This window comes from Nannospalax galili, unplaced genomic scaffold, assembly GCF_000622305.1.
Source record: "Nannospalax galili isolate Female #2095 unplaced genomic scaffold, S.galili_v1.0 scaffold180, whole genome shotgun sequence".
In the NCBI taxonomy this organism is placed as follows: Eukaryota; Metazoa; Chordata; class Mammalia; order Rodentia; family Spalacidae; genus Nannospalax; species Nannospalax galili.
In genome coordinates this window covers 2,514,547-2,536,590 of record NW_008348199.1, presented here as the reverse complement: position 1 = coordinate 2,536,590, position 22,044 = coordinate 2,514,547, and the positions used below count along the sequence as shown (strand labels likewise).

General features: G+C 52.3%; 1 protein-coding gene across 4 annotated transcripts in view; it reads left to right on the top strand.

Moving 5' to 3' along the window:
* The window catches only part of Mpped1 (metallophosphoesterase domain containing 1), an 80,558-nt gene that overhangs the window by 13,350 nt on the left and 45,164 nt on the right, over positions 1-22,044 (top strand). For all 4 annotated transcript variants that reach the window (XR_003851382.1, XM_008844729.3, XM_008844728.1 and 1 more), the window contains one exon: positions 6,322-6,503. Coding sequence is in view for 3 of the 4 variants with exons in the window: in XM_008844729.3 (XP_008842951.1) it covers positions 6,322-6,503 (182 nt within the window). In the remaining variant the exon portion in view is untranslated. The remainder of the gene's footprint in view (positions 1-6,321; positions 6,504-22,044) is intronic.

Here is a 22,044-nt window from a genome sequence, read left to right as displayed (position 1 = left end):
CCCCCCCCCCCCCCCCCCGCCAGCATGTTAGATGATCCCTGGGGGTGCAGACCCTGGGCCTCCTCTAGGGCTGGAGCCCCACTTCTGGTTAGTGAGTAGGGTTCACGTAGGGTCCCAGCTGCTGTCGCTCGCGGACACAAGAAGATGGAATGAAGGCCACTTGGACAAGGTGTGGTGATGGAGTCTTTAAACTCCAGCCGGTAGGGTGGTGGGGTGGCGTATGGTCACTCTTTCCTATGTGGCTTCGTTCAGCCCCAGGCTCTGTTAAAGGGTGTTCCAGATAGATAATTCACTGGAAGGGCTTGGAAGGTGCTGGGTTCCAGGGTAGGAACTCCTGTTTTCCCAGCAGCACTTGCTCCATGGGGTTCCGTCCCACATGGTGAGCACCTGTAGATTTTGGTGGGTTTCTATCTGGACGCTGCCTCTGGTTGTCCTTTGGGAGGCAGATTGGAAGATTTGGCCTGGCTTGGTCCAGCAGGAACTTGGGAGAGCAGTAGGGGCTGGTGTGAACCTGTGTTTATGTGTACATCCATCTGTGAGTGTCCCGGCCCCAGAGGTGTAGGGCCATTGTGGGTAATACCTGGGTTAAACAGACCTTATAGAGACCCTTGTCTGAGAAAAAGGAAGGTAAACAGGAAGATGGGGAGAAGAGGGCTGAGGGGGTTCTGTTAGTTTGGGGGTGCCCAGGAAGGATCCTCTGGATAAGATACTTCCAGCTGAGACCCAGAGGAAGAGGAGGGGTGGGTTGGGAAGGCATTTGAGGAAGCCTTGGATCAGGCAGAAGGGAGCAGAAGCCCACAGGGGCCTGGAGAGGGGCCAGCTGAGAGGGGCCTGTGTAGGAGAGGCCCGGCTGCAGGCCCTGGGGCCAGGCTGTGTCTTTGGGAAAGGCAGGGAGTGATTGAGAGAAAATGACTTCCCTTATTTAACCAGGAAGGCTCTTCCTCCCTCCCTCCCTCCCTCCCTTCCTCTTTCCTTTCCTCCCTTCCCTCCCTCCCTCTCTCCCTTCCTCTCTCTCTTTGCTCATTCACTTAGGATCTTTGAGAGCAGCCAGGAAGCTTGCTGATTAGGAACTCAGGTCCTGACCTGGCCTGCCTAGGTGGGGCTTATGCCTCCTGATGCCTCAGTTTCCCCAGCTACAAAGTACTGCTTACAGTGATGGCGAAGGTGCCCTGAATAAGTGTGCGTGGGGCCGCCATATGGGGGTGGGTGTTCAGCATCTTAGCATTCGTCAGGCCTGGACTCCAAACTTAGTGGTTATAGCAATCAAAGACTAGCGCCTGCCCACTCTGGGCTTACGTTGGCTACAGACAGGCAGCAGCCGGCTCCTAAGAGCATCACAGCACACAACATTCAGCAGTAAGAGCCCTGGAGAAAGAGTGCAGCAACTTTCTTGTGGTCTAGCTGGCTTCTCCCCTTCTAGCCTGCTCTATGGGATGCCTCCCCAGGCAGTAAGGGTCCTGGTTTCCATGAGCAGTGGGGCTCAGTGGCCATGAGGGTCTGGGTGGGGCTCAGGAGGGAGCACCCAGGGAGCTATGAAACTTTGCAGCAGGAGGAAGTCAGGGCAGGCACAGGGCCCTGGGACCACTGCCACCATTCCTTCCAAGCAGACTCCGGGTCTGACTGGTGGAGGCCTGCGGGAGGTGGCTGAGTGAGTTTCCATGGCAAGTAGGTTTCTCTGTGGGGAGAGGCGTGCGGGATGGATGTTGCTCCCTGCCTTGTGATTTATCGCTGCCACGGGCTTTGTCTCCAGGGTGAGGAAGTGAGGGGTCCTATTTAATAAAGCCACAATTTATATTTAATAACAACAGTGACAGTCCAGCATGGTCTCTGATTGAGCTGTGTGATTTATGCAGTTGCCCCAGAGACCCTGCTGGTAATGAGCTGGCCTTTGTCTGAGTGATGACTGTCTGTGACTGGGTCTCTGGCAGAGCCAGGGGGTCCTCAGGAGAGCCCTCCAGGTACCAAGACCCTGAGTAGGCAGGCGTGGTGGTGGGAGTGAGGGAGAAACAGAGGGACAGGCTTATGGGAGTCTGCCAGGAGATACCCTGGGAGGGGGCACTTGATGTCCGGCAAGTAGCTCTTCCCTCTGTCCTTTAGGGGCCACTGTGGAGACACCAGCCGGCCCTTTAAAGATCCTCTGGGCCTTCAGGTTATGCTGGGTGTTGGGGAATGTAAGGAGAGGAATGGGAAAAGCAGGCTGGGAGGGGCTACTGGCACGGTCAGCCTGGCTAGGTTGACATCTGATCCCCTTTCTCCAAGGGGGACACTGAGGTATCTGAAGGGAGGAAGGAACCCCACTTGACTTTGCAGTGGGCTCTGCATATCTACTCACTGAGAGACTGGAAAGGCAGTGTGGGCTTAGCCTGGAGCCAGCCAGAAAAGGATTGAAGGCTTAGGATCAAGTGCCTTTCAGCCTTATCCTGCATCCCTGGTCCGAAAGAAGACACAGGAAGGCTTCCGGAACCTTCCATGCTTCTTGCTGCTTAAGGTTTTTTTTTTGGTGTGTGTGTGTGTGTGTGTGTGTGTGTGTGTGTGTCTGTAGATGCTTGTGTTCAGGTGTGCAGGTGTTTATGTGTGTGTGTGTGCCCATGTGTGCATGTCCATGTGTGCCTGTATATGTACATGTATGTGTAGGCCAGAGGTCAACCCAGGTGTTCTTCAGGAGCTTGGACACTTGTTCTAGGAGACAGGGTCTCTCCTAGGGACCTGGAGCTTACCAGTCAGGCTAGTCTGATCCTGTCTCTACCTCCCCAGAGCTGGAATTACGTAGTATGTGCCACCCTGACCAATTTCTATCTGGGTTCTGGGGCTTGAACCCAAGTCTTTATGCTTACAAGGTGAGCACTTTACTGACCGAGCTGTCTCTCCTGCCTCAGCTTCAGATCTAAACTGGCTTATGTTCTTAGCTGGAAAGTTCTGGTTCGGCTGGGTCTAGGGGTTCAGTGATGCTCTCTCATAGGCTTTCTCCACCTCTCTCCTATTCTTTTCTTCAGTTCCGGACTCGGGTAGGTCAGGGGCTCCTGTGGGGGCCTCTGCAGATGCTCTGTCCCCAGGTGTGTCCCTCACAGCTGGGCCCCTCTGTGGGTGCTCCATCCTTGGGTGCGTCTGTCTGTGTGTGTGGGTGCGTGTGTAAATGTGAGCGTGTGTGTGCATGTGTGTGGGTATCTGTGTGCATGTGTTTATGCATGTGTGTGCATATATACGTACTTGTAGGACTTACATGTTCCCATGCACATGTGGGCACAAAGGTCAACTTTGAGTGTTGGTTTCGGTGTGGTTGAGAGCGTTCACCTTGTTTTTTGAGACAGGGTCTCTCATCAGCCTATGGCTTACCATTTAGATTAACTCTTTGGCCAAAGATCTTCCTGTCTCCACCCCCTGCCCCCAGCTCTGGACTTACACGCACATGCCACCACATCCAGTTTTTACATGGTTGCTGGGATTGAACTTGGTTCTTCCAGCTAGTGTGGGAAGCCCTTTACAGCCTGACCTATCTCCACTGCCCCATAAAACCAGCTTCCATGGCTGAGGTTGTGGGTGAACCGAGCCCCAGTTTCCTCACCTGTCAAACACAGATCTCTGCAGGGTGCTGCTCAGAGGCTGGTCAGGAGGGTGAGTAGAGCAGGTGCTGGGAAGGCTGCTGGGGTTGTTGAGCCCTCGAACCTCTGGAGCCTGGGAACTAAGTGTTCCTCTAGTTTCAAGGTTGAGCGTTTGTTACATTGCAAACAGCTGCAGGACTGAGCTGGGGAAGGAGGCTTTAGCTTGCTCTCTGGGGATCTCTAGACTTGCTTCTTCTCACAGAAGCCTCGGGGTGCAGGGAAATAAGGCAGAGTTAATTAAAGAGCTTGGGCTCTAACAGTAGGCCCCTCGGAAGATAGCTCTTGGCTGCCTGGTGGCTGGTGGCCGTGGCTGTGGCTGTGACTGTGGCCATGACTGGGCGCAGGGGCTCCCTTCCAGGTCGCCTCTCCAGGAGAGACTGCTGGCTCCCATGAAGTCCCTGCCTCTCCCCTCTTCTTCTCTTTAGATCTCATTGAAGTAGTCTTTGTAACTGTGTGGAGAGAGAGAGAGAGAGAGAGAGAGAGAGAGAGAGAGAGAGAGAGAGAGAGAATTGATTAGCCGATTAGCTTGCCTGAGTTCCTGTGGCCACGGATAGCCCAGCACTGATGTGCTGCTCTTGGTCCAATCAGCAGTGTCAGAATGGGCCCAGAGCACAGGTGGAGCTCCCTACCCCCAGCTCTCTGCAAAACTGTCTTGAGGAGGACACAGGAAAGGTGGGGATTATGGGAGGTTTAACTTTCAGGCCTGCACACACTGCCTCCTACTGGTTGCTTTTGGGAATCCAGAGCAGGTTAGGTCCTTTGATCCCCAGCCCTTCCATTGTCCCATTATAACTGGGGGTCTGGGGGTCACAGTCTAGTCAAGTCTGCAGCTGCCTTCCGTCCCTGGGCTCCTGGCAGGGTAGGGCCCTAGCATGCTCATCCCTCTGGTTCCCACTGAGCTCAGAGGCTGGCACCCAGGATGTGTTGTGCTAAGTGAATGCACGAACGAACGAGTGGATGGATAAGGAGGAGGGAGTCTAGCGCCTTCCTGGCTGCCCATCATCGAACTCCCTTGGAAAATTTCCCATTCTTTCCAGTCTGCCTAGCTCCAACCTGCTGGGATTCTGTCTGGCTTAACAACCCCAGAAGGGAGGGTGGGCAAGGGCACTCCCTCCCATGTTAACTTGAGGGTGGGGAAGAGGCTGGCCTGACGTCTTCACCTGCAGTGGATCCAGGAGGATGCTCCCCGCACATTAGCATGCTGAACTCACATCTCTCATAAGGTGTTAATTAAATTTCTTGGAAGTATATTGTCTGAAAAAAGGATAATTAGAAAGATGTCTTTAAAAGTATTTATGTAACTGATACCGCACTGCTTTTGGTTTGACGCATAATTAGATTTAAACACGACTCAAGCAGCATACTTGTTTGGAGAGAGCTGCTTGTTGAAATGTCACTGTGTTGTTCTTAAGCATTGTGAGCTTGGCAAAGTCATTTAGTTGGAGATGGGAGTGGTCTGGGAAGAGCACTGGACTGGGAGCTGAGGGCTGGGTCCTCAGCCGTGGCGGAAGCTGTTGTAGAAGCCTGCCTTGAGGGCTCCTGGGAGCAAGGACGGAGGCTCGGGCTAGTTCTCATTTCTGAAATGTTTTTGCCCAGGGAGGTAACTCTGTATTACAGATGTGCAAACCCAGGCCATGGGTTTTCCTTGGAGCCACATGTACCTGACTGGCAAGGCTGGGCTCAAGCCTGGTGTGCTGACTCTAGAGGGGTTGCACACAACCCTGGAAGTGATGCCACTAGGTCGGTGTGGGAAAATGGCCACCTGTCTTGTAGGGTTGCTACTGCACATATTTGCAGGGCTCCTCCCTGGCAGGTCTCCTGGTGTGCACTGTGTTGAGCTCTCTACTTCCTGGGGGCTGGGAATTCTGTGTTGCTCCAGTTTCACAGTTGATGTTTGCTAAAACACAGACTGCTACAGGACCATGCAGCCTCGGTGGCGTAATAGCGCCCCCCAGGGGTGAAAGCTGGTTTGGGGAGGTTAAAAAAAAATCTGACTTCTAGCCAAGCATAGACAGACAGCCCATGGACAATGTTTCTATAGTGTTAAAATTCCATGAGACCAGCGTTGATGAACAAAGGAAAAGCTGATGTAGTTGAGTTAGAAGGTTGTAAGGGCAGAAGCTGCATATGGACACCATGAACAGGCAATTACTGACCATCTTTATACCTTCACCCCTGTCCTCTGAGGTTCCCGAGTTACTGTGAAAAGAAAAAAACCTGACAACTTGAAGAAGGGTTTAGCTGGTACACAGTTCAAGGGTGTAGTCCATCATGGAGTGGGAAGGCATGGCGGTAGGAACGTGAGGTCACATCACATCCGTGGTCAGGAAGCAGAGCGAGATGAACGCCGGTGCTCATTGCTTCTCCTTCTTATTCAGTCTGGGACCCCAGCCCGTGGGATGGCTTTGCTCACATTCAGGGTGAAATCTTTCTGAAAACACTCTTATCGATACCCCCAGAGCTGTATTTCCATGGTGACCCCAAATTCCATCAATTTGGCAATGATTAACTTTCACACCGTGGTACAGAGGGAAACTGAGGCACGGGGGACAAAGACTTTTCGCCTGGGCCCTCCAGAAGGCTGGGCAGTTGGATGTAATCTGAGTTGACAGGGCTGGGACTCAGCAGGGTGGACTACAGCTTGGCTTCTTTCTGGAGACCCATCACCATGCAGACTCTAGCTCTGTGACCCCCATCACCTTCAGTGTCTATCTCTCCGCAGGGTGGATCCGGTACCTCACGATGCCCCCAAGCCACCTGGCTACACACGCTTTGTCTGTGTTTCTGACACCCACTCGAGGACTGATCCCATTCAGATGCCCTACGGCGACGTGCTGATCCACGCAGGCGACTTCACGGAGCTGGGGCTCCCGAGCGAGGTGAAGAAGTTCAACGAGTGGCTGGGTAGGTCCTGTGTGCTGGCGGTGCAGGGGTGTGGCGCCAAAGCTGCCCTCTCCCAGTCTTTCATTCCTGTTCTGTCCAGCACCTTCTGGGCCTTTGCCTGTCCACCACCTGGGGAGCCTTCCCTGGCCTCTCAGACCAGGTCGTGTCCCTCCCTCCTGTCCCACCAGGGACCTCCCCTTACCAAAACGGGTCTTGACTGTGACTTCCCGTTTGTTTGTGGAAGCTGTCTTTGGCCCTCCCAAAGAGACTTGGCTCACATGTGTTTGGTCCACCTGTGTGTTCGAGTACCTGACAGAGGTAGGTGTTTGCTGAACAACTGGTAAATGAATTAATGGATGAGTGAATGGCTTGGTAAGTGAATGACTGATGTTTTGGGAACGAGGATACTGAGGCAGGGCCTCTGCTGGTACATATATTTGTTCAGCTCAGCCTCCAGTGAGGGGACCCCTGAAGGGCACAGGGACCTGATGTGGTTCCTTCTGTGGGCAACCAGGAGTGCAGGTGACAGAGCCAGGCCCCATGCAAGTGCAATGGTGGGTGGTGGTTTGCAGCTGTCCTTCTAGAGGTTCTTCTTGTTTGTTTTCGTTCCCCTCCAAATTAAAAAAGAGATAAACTTGTGCGCTCCCCGGGGGGAATTCCCTTGCTTTGGAATCTGTGGAAACACCATAGCTAGGCTGCGCTGTCTCTGCCTGGGAGGGCAGATGGGTGGCCCCCAGGTGGCCTGGTGCAGAGGTCTGCTGTCCTGGAGAGGTGGGTACAGCTGACCCACTCCCAAATTCAGCCCCCCTGTGACTGCCAGACAGTCCCTTTGGGTTCCCAGGTTGTCCCGCTGTGCCTGCTGGGTGGGAGCTGTGGAGCAGAGGACCAGTGCGGAGGTGGGTAGCCACACTGGGCAAGAGGCTGGACTCTGCCAATGGAGACAGATATTTACAAGCAAGCCTTCTCCTGTGCTTGGCAGGCTTGGTGCTTTAAATACTGATTTTTCAAGCGGGAAACTCTAATCCAAGCTTGTTTGGGCTAGAACATGTGAAGGCTGGGGTGGGAGAGGGTGGAGCCAACGCCAGTGACAGTCAGGGGCCCCCTGGCCGCTGCTTCCAGCCCTGGGCTGCCTTCTCTCACGGGACTCTGCCCGGGGTGGCTGTTTATCTCTTCTGCTGTGGGTGGTAAACCGGGAGAGGCTCCGTTTGGCTGGAGGGGCCCCCTGGCCGCTGCTTCCAGCCCTGGGCTGCCTTCTCTCACGGGACTTTGCCCGGAGTGGCTGTTTATCTCTTCTGCTGTGGGTGGTAAACCAGGAGAGGCTCCGTTTGGCTGGGCCAGGGTCTGTTTTCAAGGAAGAGCTGCAGTCAACACAGGCTAGACACCTACTGTGTGCCAGGCCCAGTGTGACAGTCTCTTCTCCACTTTGTGGGTGAAAGTGGCGGTGGCCTTGTGTCTTTGAGAGGACAGTTGAGGTTGCCAAGCACCCAATCTGGCCACAGCATGTGCCCATCCACGTGGTTTGAAGACTTAAGCTGAGTGATCTGTTGGTCTGGATCCCTGAGGGACCATAGCATGTGGATGGGCTGTGGCTTTCCCAGGGGAGGGGAGGGCTTCAAGGGAAAACTTGACTTTGAGGCTGAGCCTTGACTGAGGCATTGGGATTCTGCACAGGGTGAGGAGAAGGTTTAGGTGAGGGATTGCTCAAGCCAAGACTGACCAGGGGCTCTTGCATGGCCGACTCCCATTGTGGCTGCAGCGAGGGCACTTGGGGACAGGATAGTGATGATGGATCTGACAGGGACTCTGATTAAGAGGACGACACTCTGAGGAGGCGTTGTGAAAGGCTTCTACCAGCCCCTGTGCAACAGCAGGATGATCAGCTTGGGCCTGGCTGGGGAGGCCAGTGGTGTAATATACTGGATGGCTCAGGAGAACTGCTATTTGCCAGGTTGTTTGTAGGAAAGCATGACCTCCTGAAGGTCCTTCCCGAAGCCTCCTCTCACCTCTGTTCTTGGCTGTCTTGAAGCACTCTGAGGCCAGGGCTGTCACTGGCAGCTGCAGACTGGACAGCCGGGAGCTACCCTCCGTTCTTGATCTGGGGCCAGGAATCTTCAAGCGAGGGGAAATCACAGCCACTTTGTGGACAGATGGACATTGGCAGTTCCACAGGGCAACTGCACAGGGCTGGGCAGTTCCGGTCAGATCCCAGGGCTTAGAGGTCCCAGCTGAGGGATGGGCTGTGTGCTGGTTGGGCACACACAAACCAGGAGTGTTTGTGTGTTTCTTGAGTGTGCGCTCTGTACAAGGCCCTGTTCTGTGCCTTCCGTGTGTAGTATTACACATTTGGTCCCAATGATGTAACGAGGGGGCAACTCTTGTTCTGTTTATAGAGTAGGAAACCAAGGCCCAGAGAAACAAAGAAACTTGTCCACACTCACAGAGCTAGTATGTGGCAGAGCCAGGATTCGAACTCAGGCTGTAGGAGTCTGCGGTGAGGCTCTCTGTTGCATCTCCGGTTCTAAGGAGCAGGGTGTATGGCTTAGGAGATGGTGACCCTGGATGATACTCTGATCCACTTCCTGTGCCGTAAGTTTTTTCTGGACCTCAGTGGCTTCATCTTACATGGTGGTCAGCCTTTGGCCACCTCCAAAGATGGATTTGAGGTTCGCTGTAAATGTGTGTTCACTAATGTGCCTTAGTTTCTGAGTGTTGACGTAAATTCTCAGCTGTCAACCACCCCCACAGACAGCCAGAGAACAGACTGTAAGGAAGTGTTCAATAATCTCTTTGATTTACCTCCTGGGGACTCATAGGGACCAGCAGGCACCAAGCACTGGGGACAGTGGGGAGTGTCAGAGCCCTGTCCAGCCTGATGGTGGGAGATGGCAGCCCTGCAGATGCACAGGGGCGGTAGGAGTTGTAAAAGGCAGGACTCTGCTGAGGACCTCCCTGGGGACCAGGGGACATGGTAGTGTAGACCCTTTAGCTGGGTGCTCATGGCACACCCTGCAGAGGTGATCTTGGACCAGGTCTGAGGGTGAACGTAGGGCAGTTCTGTGCAGAACTGGGGAGGATCATCTGGGCAGAGGGCACAGCCACTGTAAAGGCCCTGGGGTAGGGTAGAGAGCAAGCTCAGTGCCAAGTGAGGAGGGCTGGGGAAGAGTTAGGGTTGATCCTCAACATGATGAGGCTGAGCCTTCCAGAATGCTTAACAGGGGATGTCCCTAAAGTTTTTCAAAGGTTGTTTTGGATGGCAGAGTCAGAGCGGAAGCGTTGAGAGTCTCCGGAAGGTTCCAGAGCCGATGTCTGGGTGGCAGGAGAAGGGGAATTCTTTTCTCTGCCATGGTTTTGACTCCTTCTCCCTGAGCCCTTAAAGGAGGCATGTACACTGTTCCAGTGTCAGGTGAAGGCAGGGCTCACAGTTCTGAGGAGACCTTGCTTCCCGGGTGCCTGGTGCTGTGCGTCCAGGAGGGATGGGCAGCGTGCCTGAGAGTCCTGCTGGTCATCCGGCCATTCCAAGGTCCTCATGAGCCCTTCTCAGCCTGCTAGCTGGGCCCCCTTCTCAGTCCTCGAGCTGAACCCCAGACATGTTCCCTGACTGCTGGTCTCAGGGAAAGCTTTCAAAGTGTCATTTCGGAATAACTCCAGACAGACTTACTTACTTTTGTTATTTCGAGTCAGGGTCTCACTATGTTGTCCTAGCTAGCCCTATTTCCTAATGTAGACTAGTTCCTAATGTAGTTGGAGGCTAGCCTCCAACTTCTAGAGATCCACCAGGCTGGAGAGATGGCTCAGCGGTTAAGAGCACTGACTGTTCTTGCAGAGGACCTGGGTTCAATTCCCAGCACCCACATGGCAGCCACGAACTGCCCTTAACTCCAGTTCCAGGGAAATCCGAAGCCCTTTTCTGTCCTCCGTGGGCATTGCATGACACGGGTGCACTCACATACATGCAGGCAATACACTCGAACACATGGAAAAAAAAAAGAAATGGCTCAGGATTGGAGAGATGCTCAGGTTAAGAGCACGGGCTGCTCTTGCAGAGGATCCAGGTTCAGTTCTCAGCACCCACATGGAAACTAACAAACATCTTTAACTCCAGTTCCAGGGGATCTGAGACCTTCTGCCCTCCATGGGCATTGCAGGACACGGGTACACTTACACACATGCAGGCCCTACACGCATACACATAAAATAAACATAATAAATAATAAAAAAGAAATAGCTAAGGACATATCCTCCAGCTTTAAAGAGTGAAAGAAAAAAAGCCAAACTTGCTGAATGGAGCAAGGAATGTTCTGGAAGGGTCCTTCCTCCGTGGTAGCCAATGCTGTTATCAGCAGACTGTGTGGAGCCCCCAGGCTGGTTGTGGCAGAGTTCCTGGGTGGTGGCACCAGGCTGGAACCTGCTGAGGGTTAGCCCTCCTGTCAGCTCAGCTGTGATGCCCAGGACCCGTGGAAGCCCATGGTCCATGACTGTCAGGTGCCAGCTGGCCTCCTGGCCCTTGGCTGGGGGACACAATGCCTATGGGGACCTCGCTGTCATCCCTAGCTCCAGGTCTCAGCCCCTGCAGTGCCCTGGGGTGGGCAGCAGAGACCATGCACAGCATCCTCCTCCCCGATCTCCCCTCTAGCTCCACTCTGCACATCTGGCACCTGACTGACACCTCTGGGGGACTGGCTCTCTCTCCTGCTCCCTGGGTCTCCCAACTGCCTTCTCCATCACGTCCCTTGTGCCCTGTCCTCCTCCATGAAGGAGGCTCTCTCTCAACCACCTCAATCACAGATGATGCCTCAGCTCTTACCCAGACCGGCAGAATACCCCCCGCTCTCTCCATGGCTAGCGGACAGTCCAGGCTCCCCCCTACCCCAAGGTCCCACCTCACAGGCGTCCCCAGGCCTTCAGGCTTGCTCTGTCCCCGCTTACCTTCCAAAGTTCTGCCCTACCCCTATGCACTGTGTAGCAAGCTGCAGCTGTCCACGTGGCTGCCATCAGTCTCTTCTGGCCTAGGTGTCGTCTGCCCTGCTGACCTGCTGACCTCTGTCCCCTGTTAAGCCAGCATGTCACCCAACCGAGCCAGCCCACTTGGCTCCCGTTCGTTGGAGGCCGTGCCATCACTCGGGGAAGAAAGCAGGGTGAGGCCGGTTGAGCTCACTGTGAACCAGTTAATTTAGCGGTGCAGAATCAGGCAGGAGAGGAAGACAAGGACCCTTAATGGAGTATTTAGAAGTTATAATTAACTTTTTCCTGGCGCCCTAGCTTAAAACGATAGAGAAGACAATATAACAGGGGTCCAAGGATTTGGTTAAATAGAGCTCCGTCTTCTGCAAGGAAACCCTTAATTAAATCTGTGAGGAAGGGAGGGAAGAGGAAGGGGATTCTCTGCAAACCTGGGTCTGGATCCTTATTTGCACTGTCTCTGTGTTTACGTCCAAGGCCTGAGGACCACACATTTTACCTCTTTGCTCTTCAGGCGGCTGAGGGGGGTCAGGAAGGAACCCATGGGCCTTGAAGAGTGGGAGGCAGTGTATAGCCCAGGAGTTGTGATTGTTTCTGGGAAAAGCCCTTTGAGATGCGGTTGGAGTTTAGCCGCCCCTTGCCCGCCGCTGCTTTGGCTGCTCCTGCTGTTCTTCACTCTTGGGGAGGCCACCCTTGGGCTTGGATAGGAAAGGGCTCCACAGTTCATGGCTCCCTACCTCCAGCAGTTAGGCAGATTCTCACTTCTGTCTGATCCCTTTACTTCTCACCCCATCCTTTCTGCTTCCCCATGCTCCAAGACACTAGGCCTCCTCAAAGCCGTTCTGATGGGTGTGTGCCCCTGGCCCCAGCTCTAGCACCAGGACCTTCCCCGTTTCCACTCCCGAGAGTCCCCGTAGCTGCCCCTTCTGACCATGGTGGCACAGTGGCCCCAGGGGACATCTGAGCTCTGGCTCAGGCCCTGGAGGCAGACAGAATTGTAACTGCCCTGGTACATCTGGTGAGGGTGCCCAGCATCACCAGCTGACCCTCCAAAGTGGCAAAACCATTGCTCTCGTGCCTGTGTAGAGTGAGGTGGGCTCTCCTGGGAGTTTCTGTGGCAGTGGGGTGTCAGGTCCCACACTGACCCACGTCAGGGCTTTGACTGTTCTCAGCAGCCAAGTGACCCCCCCCCCCCTGCCAAGTACACATCAATCAAACAAGAGCCCTGGACCTGTGGGACTTGATTGTCCAGGTCTCATCAAGGGAAACCTGGGAGTCTACAAGCCTTACATGGCCCCACTGTGGGTTAGTAGAGGGTCCACTTCTCCCACCTTGCTGTGGGGAGGCAGGGGTGTGCACTCAGCCCAGTGGACACATGTTCTGGGAATCTGCTGTGCTCTATGGTGCCTGGTATGGTGTTGGAGATTAAGTGACAGAGTCATGCAAGTATCCTGGTCACTCCCGAAGCCCTGGCTGGTGGTTACAGTAGACTGAGTGAGAGGGCAGGATCAGTTTGTGATCCTTGCAGGGGGGGCAGGAGCGTGTTAGTTGACTGTGGCAGGAGCTGGCTGGAAAGACCCTCTGAGAAGGACCTGAGCTGTGAAGGATCCAGCCAGGAACTTCCTGGTGCAGGCAGGGTGGGAGGGCTAGCAGTCCACACTGGGGCTGAAGCCTGGGAATTTAGCCCTAGCCTTAGGCCACAAATGCCTTCTGAGGGAGGTTCTCTGGCTTCGGGGTAGAGCCTGAATCCAGGAGGCAGGGAGGCTGCTAGGCCTGGGAGGCTGGAAATGGTGTTGGCCAAAGGCCAGGGTGGCTCGGGCTGGACCTGGTGGTGCCCAGGGACAGGGAGCAGGAAGGCAAACCCAGCAGGATTTACTGACTGGAGGCAGTGGGGCAGGAGGCTGTTGACCTGGACCCCACAGAGACCAGGAAAGACCATTCCACAGGTATTTGAAAAAGGAGAAAACCAGAAGAGACAAACTTCTGATGTGGTCACTTCAGTTAGAAATATTTAACCAGGGCTGGAGAGCTGGCTCAGCAGTGAGGAGCGCTGGCTGCTCTCGCAGAAGACCTGGGTTCGGTTCCCAGCACCCACATGGTGACTAACAACTGTCCATAACTCCAGTTCCAGGGGATCTAATGCCTTATTCTGACCTCCATGGGTGCACTTACACATATGCAGGCAGTATACTCATACACATAAAATAATAAAACAATTTTAAAAATTTAACCACTGATGCACACATGAACTCACAGCTGCGATGGCTGTCTGCACAAGATCTGCGCAAGAGTAAGCCAGCCAGCGTTTTTGCATGGATAGGGTCAGAGCCCCTGAGCCCCACCCCTGCTCATGAGCTATTGGCAGTTGATGGCTGTTGAGGGAGGGAGATCATTTTTCTTTGGGGTGTGGCCAGTGGATGATCCCACACCCCTATGAATTGGGCAGCACTGGTTGGACCAGTGAGCTATTAAAAAAAGGAGAAGAACATAAAGTTGGGAGGGGGACATGTTGAGGGGGGAGTCCAGGGAATTGCAGTAGGGAAGTGGGGGTAGATATCATAATACATTGTGTACATGTATGACATTCTCAAAGAATAAATAAAAAATCAATCCAAAAAACTCACTTTTTTTTCATTTTTGAAAGCTAACAATTGTTGCTGAGTATGTGAATAGACTGTTGGATACTGTGGTCTGATTCAGAACTTTTCAGAAGCAAAGGCTCGAGATTGAATGTTAGTTTTTATAGTTTGCTCTTGCCTTTTAGATTTTTAAAATTTTATTATACTGAGTTACATAAGGCCATTTTCTTGAACGTATATAATGTGCTTTTAACACACCCCCATTTAAAAATCATTTTATTATTGTGTGTATGACCAAGGGTGCCTGTGTGGTGTGGTCAGAGGACAATTTGGTAGAGTTGCTTCTCTCATGTGCATTCTGGGGATCAAACTCAGGTTTCCAGGTATGCACAGCAAGTGCCTTTACTCCATGAACCATCATTTTTCTTTCTTTTTAACTCTGGGGCCTGATGTCATTTCTGTGCCTTTTTCCCAGAGGCTGTCTGGTAGGGAGCAGGTTTGATCCTGGGTAGCTGCTGGTAGCTGGGTAGCTGATCCTGAGCCGAGAGGCGGACTGTGGTAGGGGTTGAGGATTCGGTTAAAATTAATCTTCTATATTCCTCTTAAAAAATAAACTCTTACAAAACCGAACTGTGTTTTAGGGGCTAAAGGGAGAAAATTAACTTCTAATAAAGACGAAAGATGTGGATTGGAGGTCGTAGTCCAGCAATTTTGGCTAGCCATAATTACAGCACTTTCATGTAAATGCATAAGCCCCTTGAAAGGCGTGCTTAAGTGCTAAGTAGCTGTTTACCTGGGCTTGGCTTGGAACGAAAGGAGACCCGCTGGTGTGTGTGTTTTCAGTCACGTTCCACTGTGGTATATATTTATTTCCTGTTCTTTTTAGGACCATCATCTAAAATAGATGTTTTAAAGTTAAAAAAATTTTAAGGTTAAACAAGGTAAATGCATTTATCTGAAGATCCCGTGCTCTCTGGGAGGTCTTGCATGGTTTAGGGCTTTAGTGTTCCTTCCTCCCTTCCTCTGTCCCTCCGTCCCTCTGTCCCTCCCTCCCTCCCTCCCTCCGTCCCTCCGTCCGTCCCTCCCTCCCTCCCTTCCTTCCTCCATCCCTCCCTCCTTCCTCCTTCCTTCGTTCCTTCCTCCCTTCCTCCCTTCCTCTCTCCTTTCCTCCCTCCCTCTGTCCTTCCTCCCTCCCTCCTTCCTCCTTCCTTCATCCCTCCTCTTTATAAACAACTTCTGCAATGGTTACATAAATTTTATCCTACCAATAAATTGTAACATTTTCATCCACCTTGTCGTTACATATTTCCTTCCTTCCTTCCCCTTCCTTCTTCCTTCCTTCCTCCCCCCCTCCCTCCCTCCTTCCTCCTTCCTTCGTCCCTCCCTCCCTCCCTCCCTTGCCTCAGCTGACCTGGAACTCCCTATGTAGACCAGGGTGGCCTCTGTCTAACAGCCTGTCTCTGCCTTCCAGGTGCTGGAATTAAAGGCGTGCGCCATCATCCCATCCTTGTATTCCCTCTTACATAAAACAGTTTAATATGATTTATTTAAAAAAACCAATAAGATGATAAATATACTATAATATTAATAATGGGTTAAAAAATAAATTAGAGCAAATTGGAGGGAACATTTGGAACAGCAATACCCAGGTCTGCATGGGTTCTATGAATGGAAAACTGGGACTTAAGCTTCCTGGGGGCCAAAGAGAAAAGGGAGAGGTACAGGTCCAGCTCCCCTGATGTCTCTGTAGTGGCTTGTTTGATGCTCCTTATATAGCTGTGAGTTAACCTGGGAATTTCTCCATGGGAGGATCTTGGCAAAGGATTTTACATTTGAATAGCAACAAATGTTTGTTTAGTGTTTCTTAGTATATAAAACATGCCCCCTTCTGTCTGTCGCTGTCCCCACACCACCCCCATTTTCTTTTGGATTAATTAAAGTTTCTCCCCTACCTCTACTGATCTGGAAAGCCTACATTTTTTGATGCATTTACTTGGTTACTCGTGACACTTTATGCGCCCGTCTGACTTACATAGTCGGACTTACATAGTCTCGCTCGCTCTGTGCCTCAGGCCCCGCAGTGCGCCTTCCCGTTCCATCTTGCTGCCATCGCATCAGCCTGTTTGCTGTCTGGTGACTCCACCTCTGCTTGCTTTGAAGCCTGTCCTAACGTTGTCATCCACAGTGTTTGTTTTCAGTTTGCAGGGTCAGTCACTGAGCACTGTCTATGCTCCAGGCAGAATTCTGGACCCTGGGGATTCAGAGCCTTCGTAAGGCAGGGGGAAAGGTCAGAGCACGTATGCACATACAGAATTGTCATATGCAATGCAGCTTGGGGAACGGGACAAGGAGTGGTGGGGCAGGGAGGACCCTCGGGTGAGGTGAAGGCTGAGTAGAGACTGAATGGTGGGGAGCCAGCAGTGCCCTTATCTGGGCACATTCTGGACAGAGGCACCAGCAGAAGGGGCAGCTGTGAGAGCCGAAGAACCGCAGAATATTTAAGGGAGGGACTGGGGAAACCGAGGCCTGATGGGGGTGGGGCTAAGCCCAGGAGGTCAGAGCTTCGCACAGGAAGTGGCACTTGGTAGACTTGGGCGTTGGGCCAAGTATGGACAGGTGAAGGGTGAGCTTAGGCCTTCCAGTCTGTGGGACTTGGGGGTCGGCAGTGAGCCTGAGGCTGGAGCTCCTTCCTGCTGGTGGCTGTGGTCCCCTTCCATCCAGCAAGCGTCTACAGAGCTCCTCTCTTATTCTACAGATTACGCTAGATGCTGGGGATATGGTGGGCAGGAATCCAGTGAGCCTCCTGTCTGAGAGACATAAAAACAAGAGGATGCTGGGACAGAGGAGGGAGATGCTGCAGGAACAAATCCAGTGGGCAGGAACCCAGCCACAGGAGGCAGGGCAGGTGGCTTCTCTCTGCAGTGGAGAATGTGGCTGCCTTCCTGTGATGTGCTCGGGACATGGTCTGAGTCTTCTCAACTTGAAGTTCATTTTCACTTGTTCAGGGTGTATATGAGGTAAACACCTGACCAGACAGCTTCAGGGAGGATGGTTTATTTTGGCTCCTGGTTCTATGGTATAGACATGGCAGGGGAGGTGTGTTAGCAGGAGGTGAGGCGGCTGTTCACATCACATTCACAGTCAGGAAGCAGAGAGTGCTGAATGCTGGCGTTCGCTCACTTTCTCCTTTTGATTCAGCCTGAGATCCCAACGGACAAGGGGTGTAGCTCCCCCTCAGGCTGTCTTCACTCCTCAGACTTCTCTTTGAAACCCCTCACAGATTCAGAGGTGTGTCTCCTGGGTGACTCTAAATGCAGTCGAATTGACAGTAAGATGGACTGGCTAGCTGCCTGCTCAGGACTTGGGGGAGGCAAGGACTTTCTGGTGCATTGCTCCCCCTTTTCACAAACACAGAGAGATGTGTTTGGATGTGAAATAAGCCCAGGCTTTTTTTTTTTTTTAAATGTCATTTTCATGATGAATTTTATTCCAGAACAGGAATAATCAACAAGCCAGGAAATCCTGGCCAGCACAGAGCTAAAATCTTCTGTGCCTGTCTTTGCACAGAGCTCTGAAGTGCCTGGAAGGTTCCGTTCCTCTCTCCTACCTCCCCCACCAGTCTCCGCACCTGGGCTCAGCCTTGCCCTCATGAGAAGCTCTGGAACTGGCTTTCTGTTGCTGCTTGGAAAGGAGGCAGGAGCTGAAGACCTTGTGTCTAGTACACAGCTGCCCCTTCCTGGGGAGGTGGGGGGTCTGGCCTCCTCTTGTCTTTGTGTATGTGTACATGCAAGAGTTCACATGTGCGGGGTGTGCGTGTGCGCACTTGCTTGATGAGACCAGAGGTCAACCTCTGGTGGTGTTCCTGAGGCGCCTTTCATCTTTTTTTCTTTTTCTTTTTCTTTTTTTTTTTTTTTTTTGGTCTTTTTGAGATAGGGTCTCCCTGTAGCCCCTGTCTGGCCTGGAACTCCCTATGTAGACCAGGCTGGACTCAAACTCACAGAGATCTGCCTGCCTCTGCCTCCTGAGTGCTGGGATTAAAGGCATGTGCCACCACGCCCAGCCCTTCATCTTATTTTCTGAGACAGTCTCTCATCAAACCTGGAGCTCACTGACCCACCTATACTGGCTGGTCAGGGAGCCCCAAGGATCCTCCTGTCTCAGCCTCCCATTGCTGAGATTACAGGTCACACACACCACCATGGTGTGCTTTTTATGTGGGTGCTGGGGAGCTCGCACAAGTGCAGCAAGTGCTTTACCAACTGAGCAATCCCTCCAGTCCCAAGCTTTTGTTGTTTTAAAAATGTTTTTACATTTATTTATTTACTTATTTGTGTGTGTGTGTGTGTGTGTGTGTGTGTGTGTGTGTGTGGCTGGGCATATGTGCCATGCCACTTGTGTGGAGGTCAAAGGACGACCCGCAGGAGCCAATTCTTTTCTTCCACCTGTGGGTTCTGAGGATCAAACCCTGGACTTCAGGCTCAGCATAAGCACCTTTACTGACTTAGCCATTTTGCTAGCTCCTGTGTTTTGAGATCGAGTAGCCCAAACTGGCCTCAAACTTGCCATCCTCCCATGTCAGCTGGGATTACAGGCAGGTGCCGCGTCATCTGGCCCCCAGCTTTCGCTTTACCCTCACTAACTGTTCTCGGACTTCCGAGCGAGGTTCCTGGGGAAACAGGTTTGTTAACCTGCGGCTTCCTTCTGGGCAGACCCCCAGTTCTGCATGTCTTACAAGCTCCCTTAAAATACCAATTTTGTTTCTCTTGAGGACCATACTTGGAGCATTCAGACCCTAGACTAATACTTTCTAGACCTTTCCAAGACAGCAGAAACATTTTGTACCTGTGCTGTCCGGCATGGCAGCCAGTGGCCTCATGGGAACAGTGGATACTTGACATGTCCTGTGACTGGGAAGCTGATGTTTGCATTTTGCTTATTTGTAATTAATTTAAAATGGAGCATCCACAGGAGCCACCTCTGTGCTGCTGGACGGGACGGTCAAGTCTGTGTTGTTACTGTCTACATCGGCTCCATTTGACAGGATAGTTTCGATACTGTGATAAGGTATAATGCTTTGTTGCATTGAAGTTAACGGAAGCCAAATCACATTAAAGTGGCTTCTAGAAGACAAAAAAGAATTTCAGTGTCCTGGGTTTCTTTAAATTATTGTTTTATTTTATGTGTACAAGTGTTTTATCTGCATGTATGTAAATGCACCTGTGTCATGCAATGCCCACAGAGGCCAAAAAAGGGCATCATATCCCCTGGAACTGGAGTTATACATGGTTAATAGCCATGTGGGTGCTGAGAACGGAACCCGGATCCCCCACAAGAACAGCCAGTGCCCTTAGCCGCTGAGCCGCTCCAGCCCGGGTTTCCCGTTTGAGGAGCACGTTTTCCTCCAGGGTCTCACGGCCAAGTCCACACGAGTTCAGCAGTGACGCCGCGGTTCACATTTGCCTTCATGTGTTTTTCCCACTTTCCCTTTAAGACCAGCAGCTTGGGGCCTGAGCAGTGTGCTTCCCCACTTTACAGATGAGGCAACTGAGGCCCAGTGTGGGCTGGAGGTTGGGGTATTGATACTCCAGGCCGATGCTCTCTCTTCAGCACCACAGACTGTGGCAGTCCCACCCCCTGCCCTCCTACCCTGCCATGTGATCCCAGGCGTGACTGGTTAAATCAAGACACCTGTCCTTATCCCATAGCTCAGGTGTGGGCACTTCGTGTCCTTTGGTAGACACAAATACCCTGGGCCCCTGCCTACCTCCATCTCTGGCTCAGCTCTGTCTTAGAATACCTCCATCCACCAGCTGTGAGCAGGGCCTGGTAAAGCTCCCACACATTGGAAAGGTAGTGGAAAGTCCAGACTTGGACTGAAGTAGACCTGGGCTCCCCTGCATCCTCTTTGTGTGACCTTGAGCAGGAGACTTAGCCTCTCTGGACTTTAGTTTTTTCCTCTGAGACTGAAATGGGCAACACAGGGGCCCAGGAAGCTCAGGCAGGTGTGAGGAGGTAAATCTTTCATCATTTCTGTCTCTCTTGAGCTTGGTGCATTCTAGAGGTCGGGACACTGAAGCTGGGAGTGTGGGAAGGGTGGGATGTGTGGGAACTGGCAAGCAGGTGGGGTGGGTTGGCAGAGCTCTGGGGCCTCCTCAGGGATACCCTGGGGAACAGGTTCATGAGGCAGGACCAGCTCCATGGCACAATGAGATCACACATATTCTACTCAGGTGTGAGCCTTGTGGAAAGGCTGGCCTGAACCGTCCCCTGGGAGACAGCTGACATCCCTCCCACACGTGTTAATGGAGCCCAAGGGAGTCCCTACATTACAGGACCCCTCTGGGTTTCAGAGGGAGCTATAATGTGGTCATGTCAACAGTCCAGGTTTGTTTCATTCCTGAAATGAGGGGCAGGCTCTTGGGATGTGCTGTGAGATCCTTTCCCTGGCCCTGCCTGGCTGTGTGTCTGCTGGGTAGACTCTGTCCGCATCCACAATCTGGGGTGATACAGCTATGCTGCAGGCTGCTGAACGAAATGGCATATTAGGACTTGTTTAAGTGTGTGGATCTCGAGGCCCTCTCTGCTCCTCTGTCCCGCACGGGGCCTTGGGCACATTCTGTCCCCTATCTGAGCCTCAATTTTGTCCTCTGTGAAAGATGCTGAAATTGCAAAGGTTAGCAGGGGGTGGGCTCAGGGCTCAGCACGGACCTGGTGAGGGACAGACACAGGACCTACTGCTGTGCCTGTGGTGGTGACTGTACCCACACATCCACAGAGACCTCTCCTTGATTCCTTAATTATTAATATCATCCAAGGGATCCTTCCTTCTTTCCAGTGAGACATTTAAAAGTTTGGGCTTAGTTCTTTGAAAATTGTTTTCAAAGAAAAGCAGATATTTTAAGTGCAGCTGTTTGTTTCTCTGATTTCTCTTAAGGAGAATTTCACACCTTTCGGAGTGAACATGAAGCAAACGAGCTAATTCCAGGCTGGGTTGACAGCCGAGATGCTGAAGGGGGATCTCAGAGCTGACAGAATGAGCCTGGCTTTGGTCACATCCCAAACCCTCAAAATAGTCACTTTCCAACTAATACTGTCATAGTGGTGCTGGAAACTTTTTTCATTCACTGAACTGTGCACCTCCCTCTTCCCACCCACCAGAGATTTCCTGCTGTGTCCTGGCCTAGTCCATACTTTTCCCATGGTGGTCATTCTCTGTGATGGTGAGCTTTAATTGTCAACTTGACACAATCCGGCATCACCCGGGATGAGAGCCTTAATGTGGGATTATCTGCATTGGGTTGGCCCATGGGTGTGTCAGTGGGAAAGTGTTTTAATTATGTTAATTGATGTTGTAAGACCCAGCCCACCGTGGGTGGCACCATTCCCTAGGCAGGGACAGAGTGGGGGGATGGGGAGGTAGGGGAATGGGGTGTCCCTGAACTGTGTGAATGGTGACATCAGGCTAAGCACAGGCAGGCAGGGGAGTACACACACGTTCACACCGTCTGCCTCTTGACTGTGGATGTGAGGTGACCAGCTGTCTGAAGTTCCTGCTTTGACGTCCCACAGTGAGGGACTGTAATGTGATATTGAGCAGAAATAAGCCCCCCTTCCCCTAAGTTGCTTTATGTCAGGGTATTTTACCACAGCAACAGAAATCAAACTAGAACACTCCCCTCTGGTGGGGCCTGCATCGAACCTCCACCTTGACTTCATTTCCCCTTCACCCCAGGCTTCTAAGCTGTTGTTAAATACATTGGGATGGTATCCCACCTCCCACCTCTCTTATGGGCTTCTGTCAGGGACATCCGATCTCTGCAGGTATGGGGCGGCTGCTGTTGGTCCTTGATTATTTCTGCTGTATCTGCTCTTCAGCCTCCACAGAACCCCTGCCCCTTCCTTACTGCTGGCCAGGAAAAGGCTTCAGCTGCTTGCATGTGCCCCTCCCCAGTGTCCCCAGGAGGATAGGCTGAGGTGGGATCTGATTCTTGCTGAAGGACCAAGAAAGTGAACTGTGGGCAAAG